The 12128-nt window shown below is 50.8% G+C and overlaps 5 protein-coding genes across 5 annotated transcripts; 1 reads left to right on the top strand and 4 right to left on the bottom strand.

The window, feature by feature from the left end:
* Nucleotides 1-842: 842 nt before the first annotated feature.
* On the bottom strand, nt 843-2547 carry LRP88_12105 (aldehyde dehydrogenase domain-containing protein; the record flags this gene model as incomplete). Its single annotated transcript, XM_083248512.1, has 5 exons — nt 843-1178; nt 1243-1509; nt 1561-2121; nt 2177-2378; nt 2426-2547. The coding sequence occupies 5 exons, from the start codon at nt 2545-2547 to the stop codon at nt 843-845; spliced, it is 1488 nt and encodes a 495-aa protein (XP_083095942.1).
* Nucleotides 2548-3352: 805 nt separating this feature from the next.
* On the top strand, nt 3353-3754 carry LRP88_12104 (Endoribonuclease L-PSP/chorismate mutase-like protein; the record flags this gene model as incomplete). Its single annotated transcript, XM_083248511.1, has 1 exon — nt 3353-3754. The coding sequence occupies one exon, from the start codon at nt 3353-3355 to the stop codon at nt 3752-3754; it is 402 nt and encodes a 133-aa protein (XP_083095941.1).
* A 501-nt stretch (nt 3755-4255) lies between these two features.
* LRP88_12103 (alkaline-phosphatase-like protein) lies at nt 4256-5818 on the bottom strand (the record flags this gene model as incomplete). Its single annotated transcript, XM_083248510.1, has 1 exon — nt 4256-5818. One exon carries the CDS (start codon nt 5816-5818, stop codon nt 4256-4258), a length of 1563 nt encoding a protein of 520 aa, XP_083095940.1.
* Nucleotides 5819-8592: 2774 nt separating this feature from the next.
* On the bottom strand, nt 8593-10345 carry LRP88_12102 (uncharacterized protein; the record flags this gene model as incomplete). Its single annotated transcript, XM_083248509.1, has 5 exons — nt 8593-8905; nt 8957-9127; nt 9246-9807; nt 9858-10055; nt 10111-10345. The coding sequence occupies 5 exons, from the start codon at nt 10343-10345 to the stop codon at nt 8593-8595; spliced, it is 1479 nt and encodes a 492-aa protein (XP_083095939.1).
* Nucleotides 10346-10864: 519 nt separating this feature from the next.
* LRP88_12101 (mitochondrial carrier domain-containing protein) lies at nt 10865-12128 on the bottom strand (the record flags this gene model as incomplete). The annotated part of the gene is made up of 7 exons (XM_083248508.1): nt 10865-10895; nt 10947-11578; nt 11627-11662; nt 11718-11812; nt 11869-11880; nt 11942-12026; nt 12075-12128. The coding sequence occupies 7 exons, from the start codon at nt 12126-12128 to the stop codon at nt 10865-10867; spliced, it is 945 nt and encodes a 314-aa protein (XP_083095938.1).

Genomic DNA, 12128 nt, shown 5'->3' with positions numbered 1-12128 from the left:
CCAGTCATCAGTTCCCATGTATAAAACCTGCAAAAAAGACGGCCTCACACCCGACCGCTTCTCCCCCCAGAGCCTCAGAGTTCCTTCAATTTTTGCGTCGTTATCGCATTGAGCTCAGAGTCTTCCTTGAGTTCTCATCCCTGAGGCTCTTAGTCGTTGTGGGAGTCACGGGTTCGGGGGGTCACGGGTTCAGGGGGCTGTCAGGACATCAAGGGAGTATTGGCGTCAGCTCATCTCCCTCCCAGATCAAATTTTCTGATGTCAAGAACAGTAATGATGCAGCCAGATGCTTTCTAAAGGGTCCCGCTTTGCCTGGATCTTTCAGGGCGTCCGCAATTTTCTGAGTTCTGGCTGAGGAATTTGATTTCGTCCCACTTGTCATCAAGAGCGGCAATGAACTAGAGCGATTGGTCATTCTTCTATCTGGACTGTTCGCCCTGGATGTGAAATCACCCATCTTTTCTCAAGCATTACGTCTTGCGGACTTCTTTTGTAAACTTGATGACGCCTTCAAAGAAGTCATTCACCATAATAGCTGGAACTCAGATCTTGACGCATGTCGGTATTGGAAACCCAGTGCCAAAAGCACCACAACCTACGGTTTTTACAGGCTTCAGATTTTTGGGAACGTTCTTGAAACATATGTTGGGTCATCTACCAAGGTATTGGCACAGTTATTGCTCAACCTTTCTCGCATCTTCAAGGTCATCTGGTTTCTGGTCGGTCGATAGGGCGCCAATCTACACAATTCTCAAGGCAATGACGTCGTTCAGGGCAATTAATCAGTATGCTTATATCTATATATCTCCTTGCCAAAGTTTTACAAATTTCATATCGCTCCCCTAAAGCTCAAAGCCGAGGTTCACGTGAACAGCCTTGGACTGAGTATACGCATCCAAAGCGTACTGACCCAGCTCTCGTCCAATACCCGAAGACTTGTATCCACCGAAAGGAATACCAAAGTGTGAATCGCCAGAAGAGTTGATCCAGACCATGCCGGCCTGCAGCTTTCTGGCGACCTTGTGTGCTCGAGACACCTTTTCTGTGAAGAGAGCAGCGGCGAGACCGTAGGAAGTATCGTTGGCCTTGGCAATGACCTCTTCTTCAGTAGAGAATTTAGCAATAGACACGACGGGGCCGAAGATCTCTTCGTTCATGATCTTCATGTCCTCGCTGACCTATTATCATTGCCGTCAGCATGTAATCGCGGTAGTGCACGAGGTCAACCAGAAGATCACTTACATCCGCAAAGACGGTGGGCTTCAAGAAATAACCCTTGTCACCGTACTTGCTTCCTCCGTAGAGAAGCCTGGCTCCGGACTTTCTACCCTCCTCGATATACGAAACAACCTTGTCGTACTGAGCCTTGGAAACCTGGGGTCCCTGAACGGTGGCCTCCTCGAATGGAGCTCCGATCTTGTCGTTTTCCTTGGTGACCTCGACAAACTTGGTCAGGAACTCGTCGTAGATGGATTCGTGCACGTAGATTCTTGATGTAGATGTGCAGACCTATTCTTCATGTCAGTTTGGCCACAAAACGCTGAGACAGCAAAAGCATACCTCGCCCTTGTTATCCATGATTCCAAAGTGGCACCACTTGACGGCCTGGTCGAGCTCTGCATCGGCAAAGACGATGGAAGGGCTCTTGCCTCCACATTCCAAGGTAATGTTCTTGAGGTTGTTCGCAGCGTCCTTCATGATAGCGCGGCCGGTGTTTGTGCTGCCAGTAAAGGCCACCTTATCAATACCCATGTGACCAGCAATGGCCTTGCCAGTCTGAGGTCCAAGACCGGGCAGGACGTTGACAACACCAGCTGGCAGACCAGCCTCGATCACCAGTTTTCCGAAGTATAGAGCTGAGAGCGGTGTCTGCTCGGCAGGCTTGAGCACAACAGTGTTACCGCAGGCCAAGGCGGGGGCAATCTTCCATGCAAGCATCATGAAGGGAAAGTTCCAGGGGATGATCTGTCCGCAAACACCGAGAGGCTCTTGGAGAACGTATGCCAGCTTGGCGGGCGAGGTCTCGATAGTGCGGCCACTGATCTTGTCAGCAGCACCGGCGTAGTAGCGGAACACGTTGTACGACTCGTCCAAGTCGCCAGCGAGAGCCGCGCTGAAGGGCTGTGATATTGATGCGTCAGTTGGGCATGTTTGCGAGAAATGTGGAGATACACACCTTGCCGTTATCAAAGGCATCGATAGCGGCGATGAGCTCACGGTCGCGATCAATCAGATCGGCAATCTTGTAGAGAAATGCGCCTCGATCCACGGCAGCAAGCTCCGACCATTCTCCCTCAAATGCTTTTCGGGCTGCTGAAACTGCCTTGTCGACATCTTCGGTGGAAGCTCCCTTGAGCTTGATGACCTCCTCCTCGGTTCTGCCGCTTGTGAGCACGTATTCACCGTGAGAATTTGAGGGGCTTACACTGGATTTGTCACCACAAACTCATCACCAGAAGCAGCAACATATTCGTTGTTGATAAAGAGACCAGTCGGTTGGTCATACTTCTTGCCATTAGGCAGAGTGATTTGAGTAGTCGACGCCATGGTGATGATGTGAATTGGGTATCTTGAGTTGAGAGGACACAAGGTCACGATCGATTGCGGGGTCCAATTTATATCGGAATGTGATGCGTAGCTGACTCGGAGAATAGATCACGAGACATGATGCAGTCACGCCCACCCGGACGAGTTATTGCCCGCAAAGACGGGGTAGTACATATGCATGTTCGAGATAGGAAACTTTTGAGGCCATACTGAGGGGTAATCAAGGATGGACTATCTCTCCCGTGGTGGGGTCATCTTGGCGTGGCCGTCTCTTTTATCTTTGAAACTAAACGCAAATAGGCAACTTTTTCGTGCTTTCAATAGACGCGAAAAAAGATGGCCACATTGGTATGACGTTACTAACTACCCCTTCGGATAAAGTGTCCTAATATGTCGATTGTGCGAGCCAAGTTTATTCTCGGCATCTGGCGGGGTAAAGCAAGGGGTAGATATCATGACCATCCTCGGGGATCAGCCTGGCACAGCCGATTCTCGATCAGGAATGTTTCATGGCCATCCGTGACACAACGATAATCACTCTGCAATGGCAGTCCTTGGCAGAATTTACAGTCCAGTGATAGGCTTTGTTGATACTGATGCCAAGATGTTGGGGGGGAGATCAGGTGTTGCTCTGGAATAGATAAAATGGCATCCAAGACTGTTGAACGGCAGTCTCATCTCATTCTGTTCTTGGATTTTTTGCTCAAAAAATATTCCAAATAATTTTACCACACTTAGCCTGTGGGTTTTATCGCCGTTTTTGACTACCTACATCACTAAGACTCGAGCAGATCTCCCAGCCATCATGTCAACCCTCAACTACTTCAACTACGAAGGCGTCGGCAAGACCAACAACAAGCTCTACTCCTACTCCCAAGCCGTGCGCGTCGGCAACATCGTCAAGTGTTCCGGCCAAGGCGGCTGGGATGCCGAGGGCAACATTGACAAAGATGACCTGAAAGGCCAGATTGACCTTGCCTTCAAAAACGTCGAAAAGAACCTCAAGGATGCCGGCGCAAAGGGCTGGGCAGATGTCTACTCTGTAAAGAGCTTCCATATTTCTCTTTCTGGATCGTTTGATCTTATGGTGGAGGAGTTTCGCAAATGGATGCCTGATCACCAGCCGACGTGGACTTGTGTTGGTGTTACGGAGTTGGGTATTCCGGGTATGATTGTCGAGATTGAGGTTGAGGCATACATTTCTTAGACATTACAAGATCGAGGCAGTTTACAGTCAGCTTTTAGCAATTTAACACTTTGAAATCAAATACTTTCCCAGAACCTTTTGCACACTTGATCGTCTGGATGCTACACATCTCAAACTTGATGAGCTGGACGGTTTGATAAAATCTTCCAATGGAGATACAAAACTTCAAAACTATTTCTCATTCATAATCCCTTTTACCTTATTTCTATAGGATTAGACGGGGATCTCAGGCACTTTTATCTTCAGCATAAAAGAAAGTCGATAGTAGGGCACAATATCTATGTTAAAGCTCTACGATCTTCTGGCTCAGTTAACCCATCAAGGGCCGGGCTTCAACTATAACAAAGAACACATTGGTTAAAGCTCTACAGAGGTCTACCATAGGCCTAGCTAAGTGGAAAAGATTTCTATACTCCCACTAACAATTGTCAACTCTTCCTGGGCCTTCTACCAGCGTAAAAAAGACCCCGCGTCCAGGCCAACTTCCAACTTCACAAGCCTTCAGTCACTCCGAACCTGCTTCAACCGCTCTTGCATCTGCTCTCGCGGACTCTTCAGCTTCACCTCCGGAAACCTCGGATCTGCCGTCCAAGGCATCACATCGGCTCCTTGCAAAAGCCACTTCAGAGTAGCCTTCTCAAACTTGTCTGCCAACTCCTTGTGATCTGGATCTTCGGCCAGATTGTGTAGCTCGTGAGGATCGTTTTGTCGGTGATAGAGCTCTGACGGCTCATACAACCTATACACAAACGTCCAGGTCTCGTCTCTCAAGGAGATGGCTTTTCCAACCAGGGTTGTATCTTCGTGCTGTAGACCGGCCTTTAGGTCGTATGGGTAGGGCGCCTGCTCGAGTATAGGCTCTTCTGACGTTAAAAAGCCACCTTCAGAAAAGGCATATTGCTTGTGTGTTGTAGCATCACCGCAGAGCAGAGGAGTCCAGGAGAGTCCGTTGTGGGAGAACGACTCGCCAATCCCCGAAATTTCCAACATGGTTGGGACAATATCAACCATTTCTGTCATAGCGTTGATCTTCTTCCCCTCTGGTAATCCTGCACCTCCGACAATGAGCGGCTCATGAACCAGAGTCTCAGATAGACCAGAAGGCCACTTCTCGATAAGGCCATGATCGCCGAGATATTCTCCATGATCAGTGAAGAACATGGTGACGGTATCCTTCCAAATTCCCAACTCATCCACGCGCTTCATGACGCGGCCAAACTGATCATCAAGTCGTGAGATCATACCGTAGTAAGTAGCCTTGATCTCTTTCCAAATCTCATCAGTTGCACGGTGTGTACCATATCGCTCTCTGATAGACTTCATGTACCGTGGTTCATACCCCGTCTTCTTGTCCGGTGTGGCTTCAATGCTGGTAATCTTCTCTCGGTCGTACATGGAAAAGAAGGGTTCCTCAACTTGAAAAGGACAATGAGGGAAGATCAGAGGCATGAAAAGTACCCAAGGCTTGTCGGTCGGAGGACAGTCCAGCCAAGTCAAAGCTGATCTCACGACAGCCTCATCATAATCCATGGCCTTGTCCGCGTCTCTTAGGCCTCGATAAAACAGTCGTCCCCAAATACTCTCATCGATTTCGCGCTCGCCTCCTCCAAACTTGGGTACATATTCTGGTGTTTCGAGGAAGCCATATTCTGTGACGCTGAGCTCCGTGACTGTGGGTGCGAACGTATCGCCTCGCGGAGCAAGACATGCAACGTGATAACCCGATTCCTTGAGACTCCGGAAAATGTTTGGCTCCCAGGGCTTGATGAGGTTCTCAAGGCTGCGATGTCCACTGACGTGCGGATACGTCCCCGTAAACATGCTGCATCGTGATTGCGAGCATACCGAGGCTTGTGTGAAGCAGTTGGTAAAGAGACTTCCTCGGGCAGCAAAGGCGTCAATGTTTGGTGTCTTGATGCCAGAGTCAGGACCTGTCGTGCAGCCGAGGGAGTCGTATCTCAGCTGGTCAGGCATGAAGATGATGTAGTTTGGCTTGTCGCCTCCATTCTTAGAGGCGACCTGCAGGGGCAAGGGTTTTGGAGGAATGCTGTGCGAGAAGGGCATTGTGTCTTGAGTCGTCTAGAAAGTCAATGAAGATGATGAGAGCAAACAGTGAGGCTCATATTAATCTCGGAAGCTGTCCACAGCACAAGGAACTTGTCTACGGAACCGCCTCTGATTTGTCGGCCTCACCCGAACACCCTCGGATCTCGCCCTCGGCGTCTAGTCGGATCTCGCTGTACGCCATCTGACCCCAGACTTGCGTGCTCCGCATTCAGCCAAAGTTTCATAACAAGATCCGCCCCCGCGAACCACATCCCCTTACATCCTGGAACTCGCTCGGATCTCGCCCTTGCCCGAGATGAATCGCCCAGACTCATTGAACCATTCTCCTGGGTCCTCATTGCCGGCTAAGCAGCCCGCGTGCAGACAGTGTCGCGCGAGAAAGGTTGGTTTGACACCTCCGCATTCTAGCGCATGGTTCCCCGCTGATGATCAACACAGGTCAAATGCGACCGTCGAACTACGGGATGTGTGCGGTGTGAGCGTCTAGACTTGGCTTGCAGCTACCTGCCAAGCAACACAACCGAGTCGTTTGGTAACAGCCGAGGTCAAGACTTGACGCAGGCCGGGATCAAGAGGCGTCGCATCCTCCGGGCTTGCGTCTCTTGTCGGAGCGCAAAGGTCAAGTGTTCCGGGACTCATCCCTGTGACCGATGCCGGTCTCATGGCCAGGCGTGTCTGTTTGGTGATGGGGGCATTCCTCAGTCGGAGGCTGTAGTAGAGGCTTTCGCTTCGCCTGTTAGTCCTCCGCCGACCGATCATGGGTCGGTACCAAGTCAATTGACACCGGCTGGCATGTCTGGCATTACAGGCGATGATTCACTTCGGTGCGTATTGGCTGTGTAATAGTGAGCACTACTAACACTCGCCAAGCCTATTTGAAGCTGAGGACAGGGACGCCGTCCGACAACACTTGGATGCCTACTTTGACAAATCCGACATTGCCGACTGTGTCTTTCTTCATAGAGCAACCACAATCGCTGAATGGAGTCAAGGAAAGCTAGACAAGACTCTGCTCAAAGCCATTTGCGCAGCAGGGCTCAGGCACACGCCAGCTTCCCATCCAATGGCATATTCCTGGATGAAGCAAGTCCAGAACGAACTAGTCGGGCACCTGGGCGACATGTCTATACCCAAGCTTCAGGCGTTGATGCTCGCTGTCAAGTTTCTCTCCTCGCTGCGTTTCACCGGGGACGTGTGGGTGCTCATCTCAATCGCAGCCAGGGTGGCATTCACCAAAAGGCTTAATTATGAGCGCCCGGCTATGGACCCTGTGAAGCAAGAGTGTCTACGTCGCTTGATGTGGTCTATTTACGCCACCGACAAAGTCTTTTCTGGCGGAATAGAGGATTTGACTGTCTGTCCAACACAACGGATGCACATTCGACTGCCAAGCAGCTATCACAACTTTCAGCTTGGGCTGCAATCTCGGTCATCATTTTTGCGTAGCAAAGGTGAGACGGCAACTGACCTGAATTCTCTGGCTTGCCTGATGCGGCTGTACGATATCCGTGATAGAGTGTTGAGGTATGTTCAATACACAATCCTCAACAGCGTCAGTGTTAACAGGTCCAAGATACACCAGGCGGGTAATTCTGGATGGCTCTAGTCCCTACCACAGCCGAGGACAGCTACGATCGCTTGACCTGGAGCTTGCGTCTTTTGAAGAGTCGTTACCGGAAGAGCTGCAGCTGAACGACAACAGACTCATGCTCATGTGCCATTCTGATGAGGCACGCGCATACACAATACTGCACACTCTCCTCTTTAGCTGTCGCTGCGACCTGCACCGCTTCCTGATCCCCGGCATAAGAGAATGCGTTTCCCCAGAAGCTGCGGCGCAGACACCCAGAGAATACATCGACTACTGCCAACGGCGATGCTTACAGAGCGCACTGAGCTCCTGCGACTTGTGGTCCAAGATTCGCCATCTCGAGACAAGCAGTCGCCTTGAGACGCCCACGCTGGCAGTGGTTACTTATCAATCCGTCAAGATCATTGATCACCTTGCTTCTTTGCTTCCGGCTCATGGAGATGACTCACTACCGGTCGTGAAAGAGAAGTTGACAGATGCTTTGTTTATTGTGTCACGGATCCAAACAGGGGTTGACTGGATTGCTTCATGTGTAGGCTATCACTCCAAGCGACATAGACAACTTACTGATGACTCAGATATCCGACATCGAGAAGCTTATCCCAAGGCTGGGTGCAAGGTCAGGGTCTTCAGAATCACCGCAAGTCCAAGAAACCCCCGTGATTCGCCCCTCTACTGACACGTTTCGCAGTCCGCCAACAGGCAATCTTCGACTTCAGGAGAAGCTACACCGGAGGTCTAAACACGCTTACGCCCCAGACGATGAAGAGGAGCTGGATCCAGCTGTCAATCCCCCAGAGTCAAACCAAGATGAGCCGCCGACTGCAGAGGATATACAATCAACAACGCCCATTGATCCATTAACTCAAGGGAGTTGGCCTTTTTCTCTACCCGTTGACAGTCAGGACGTCTTTTCATCGAATCAAAGCGGCTCGGGGCAGCCGCTTGGCTATGATCTAATGAACTATGACTTGACCAACTCTGCGGATGTAGTCTTTGGAGAGCATGACATGGTGTTTCCCATGGATCCTTTCGACCTGCAGCTTAATGCCTATACAGATGCAAATGTGCCTCATTACATAGGATCAGAGCAGTAATAAATTATGCATCTACTCAAAATACCGTGGACTAAAACCGTTGTTCATCTGGCTACCTGGTGCGGCAATCTGTGGTCTGAGCCTCAGTTATCGTGCTTGGGCCCCACCACAACAGAGCCCTTCTCGACATCAGAGTCGTGCCTCTTACCATTTTCCTCCTCCAAGACCGACTGCATCATGGCCGCCGCATCCGTCTTGCCAAAGTCTCGGATCGGAACGCCCTGGTTAAACAAAAAGTCAACCTGCTCCAGCGTCTTGCCCTTGCACTCCGGAACGCAGAAGTACACAAAGACGATAGCTACCGCCATGAGGCCGCCAAATATGAAGCCGACCTTGCTGTTCAAGCCGGCATACTGGTCGTAGATGAGGTACGGGATGATGAAGTTGACGGTGAAGCTAGAAGCACTCGTTAGCATCGATGACCAGAGAAGTGTTACGGTGGCTCACTTCATGATGACGTTGGTGGTGAATCCAACTCGAGAGGTAAGATCACGAAGTCGAAGAGCCGAAATCTCGGTTGTGACGACGTAGCTCAGCGGCGCCCAGCCCATTGAGAAGCCACAGGCAAACAGTGCCATCATGGCCAAGACACCCTTCTTTCTGTCGTCGGCGACGGGGCTCTCAATACCCAAGCCTCCCATGGTGGTCATTGCTGCGAACATTGTGCAAGAAGATGCGATCATCAGGATACTTGTTCGGTTAGCAGATGGCTAGTAGTCTGATGGGTGAAACATACCGTCTACCAATAACATCCGTCCAGAGGAGAATGCAAGTCAAGGTAACAATGTTGACACTTGCCGTGATCAGGTTGAAGCCGAATGGGTTAATGGTTCCAAGCATCTTGACGTACACAGCACCGTACTGCGACACGAAAGCTTGACCACTGGCCTGCATCAGAAAGTTGACAGCGATAACGATAGCCGTTCGCTTGAGGTTGTTGCCTTGAAGCAGCTCAATGAAGCGACCCTGTTCAACCTCTTGCTCGAGAGAGGTACGAAGTTCTTTGAACTCTGCTTCAATCTGTTCTTCAGTGAAGGCGCCTTCTCGAAGCTTGCGGAGGTTCTGCCACGCCTCTTCAACGCGATCCTTGCGCAGAAGCCATCTGGGTGATTCGGGAATAAACCAGATACCCGCCACAACGATTGTAGGGACGATGTAGAACAAGCCGAGAGGAATTCTCCATGCGCGGTTGTCGGGGAGGAAGCTGGTGCCGAAGCAAACGCTGTTGATGACGAGTCCACCCACTGCGAGACTGAGCTGGTATGAGCCGACCATGAAGCCTCGGGCTTGAGCGGGGACTGGATGGTCCTGTTAGAAGGATTCTGCGTTTATGCAAAGTCTCACGTACCAATTTCAGACTGGAAGGTTGGAACGACGCCAAGTTCCATGCCGACATAGACATAGTTGAGAATACGAGCTGCCATAATCTGTTCACGGTGGAAAGACGTGACAGAAATGGTAGCTGTACCAAGAGCATAAACGCTCATGACAAACATGCACCACCTTCGACCCCAGCGAGCCGAGATGAAACTACCCGCAATTACTCCTGGCACTAAATCAGCAAGCGGTTTGCGGGGAGATTGACACTGAAGTTTACTCACCAAAGGCAAAGCCAATGTAGTTGAGACTGTTGAACAGCGAGAGCCAGTACGGCTCAAGAGCGTACGCCCCCTTTTTCTCATCCCAATGGCCAAACTGCTTCTCAAACGGGTCCATGGCCTGTGTACTCGCAAACGCCTGGTTGTCAAAGCCATAGTTGAAAGTCGACACGGCAATGAGCATACAAGCGAGGGCGAGCCTCCTGTTAAAGAGACGGAACTTGGTAAAGATCCCCATGACTGGTGATGAGTTGGAAGGGCTGATGGGAGTTGCTGTGTCTGTTGTTGACTGAATTGATGCCGAGACAAGAGGTTTATATCTTGATGGCCAACTCGATGTCGTGATGGTCGGGATCATTGAGGAATTGCGGCCCTCCTCAGGCCCATGATCCAATCCGCCCCTTTGCAAAGTTAGTTACGACGAGTCTATTCCCAATATCCCAGCTTAGCATCTGCGCTACCCCGGAATCCACATGACCCACCTCCCGATCTACGAGATCCGAGGGCGACATCCGAGGGGGGCGATATCCGGTCAGCCGAGAGTATTGCCTTCGGGAGCGGTCTCTGGTCTTCGGATGCGTCGCAGTTAAGCCATCTATTTTTTCCGTCCCAAGACCTGCTTTCCAAGTTTCTTCATCACTCTGCGAGGCAATTCATCAGGAAACTTTCGAGTAATCTTCCAAGTTCAACACATGAGCTAACACATCTTACAGGCAAAGCATGACATGGGCATTTCAGCTATGCTCCTGAATCTTCTCTACGCAAGCGCCTTGCGTACCATTTCAACTCTGTCCTCGGTTAGCCTTTTCTCTCTACTGCTGATATAGAGCATCACCTACACTGCAAATGTCCCAGCAGAAACAGGCATCGCTCGAAGCAACGTCGGTCCAATCCCCTTAAACAAACCAGCGACTCCTCCGCTGCTCCACGTCACTCGAAAAGCCTCGCGCATATTCTTATACCTCTGCTCAGCCCCGAACCCGTCGGTCTGCATCTTGCTCTTGATCACGTCCAGCGGATACGTCAAAAGCCAGATGAGCTCTCCGGCAATACCGCCGCAGAGCGCAAACTTCCAGCTTGGAATCTCACTTCGAGGCTTTTGGTCTAGCTCCATGACCTTTTGGACGAGACCTTCGTACGATGCGAACCAGACGCCGAAACCGTGAAACTCGCGGAGAATCGTGACTACTTGGCCTCGGTAGATGCCACCAATACCTGAATGTCCCCATATCTTTCGAACACAGTCGGCAGGTCCTGTGTAGAGACGGTTGTCGCCGTGGGGTTGAGTCTGGAGGCGAATCCTCACATGCTCAATTGGGCCAGACAGGACGCTGTTGCTCAGGCCTGCAGCGCCTCCCACCAAGTAGAATTGGCCGAAGGATAATGTTCCATCAGTGTTCCTCTGTAAATTCCTGTTTCTTTCTTCTAATAGCTCTCGGAAAAAGTGAAATGCGCCGAATTGGATACTGGCCTATCTTGTTGATCAGCAAGGGCCGTTGAGAGTCTCTCGTTGACTCACGCAAGCGCCGACTCCAAGTAACGGTGGTATGGTGCCCTAGAAAGCAATTAGAAGGATACTTCCATAGGCTACCAAGCCAAAGAGGGCTTACCTTGTAAAAGGCCAAGGGTCCCTCCTGGCGCCATATGTTTCTGGTAACAGTCAAGGCATTCCCGCCACTTGCTTGAAGTCGAACCTTGACAATGTCTGGTGTTGTTATATCAGCATCTTGAAGACACTTCGGTCAGGGTTCCGGGCCATACCAAACGGTTGTCCTATTCTGGGTAAGTCAGTGCACGGAGACAGGCTTTCGGCCAGGTTGAGCCTTTAACTTACCAATCATGACCTGAGCGACGCCTCCCATGGTCCCGGCGGCGATATTCTTGGCCGTGTCGGAATTCATGGCTTCTGCGAAACGCTCCTGAAGCGAACAGTGAGTGGCCAGAGTCGAAGACGGAGACCAGCTTACCCCCTCACTGACAATGATAAACCAGTTGAGTGTTTTGTACATAAAGATCCGCAT

This window comes from Fusarium phalaenopsidis (genome assembly GCF_050370095.1).
Source record: "Fusarium phalaenopsidis strain FUZ10S chromosome Unknown contig_32316, whole genome shotgun sequence".
Classification (NCBI taxonomy): domain Eukaryota; kingdom Fungi; phylum Ascomycota; class Sordariomycetes; order Hypocreales; family Nectriaceae; genus Fusarium; species Fusarium phalaenopsidis.
This window is presented reverse-complemented; position numbering and strand designations above follow the sequence as displayed.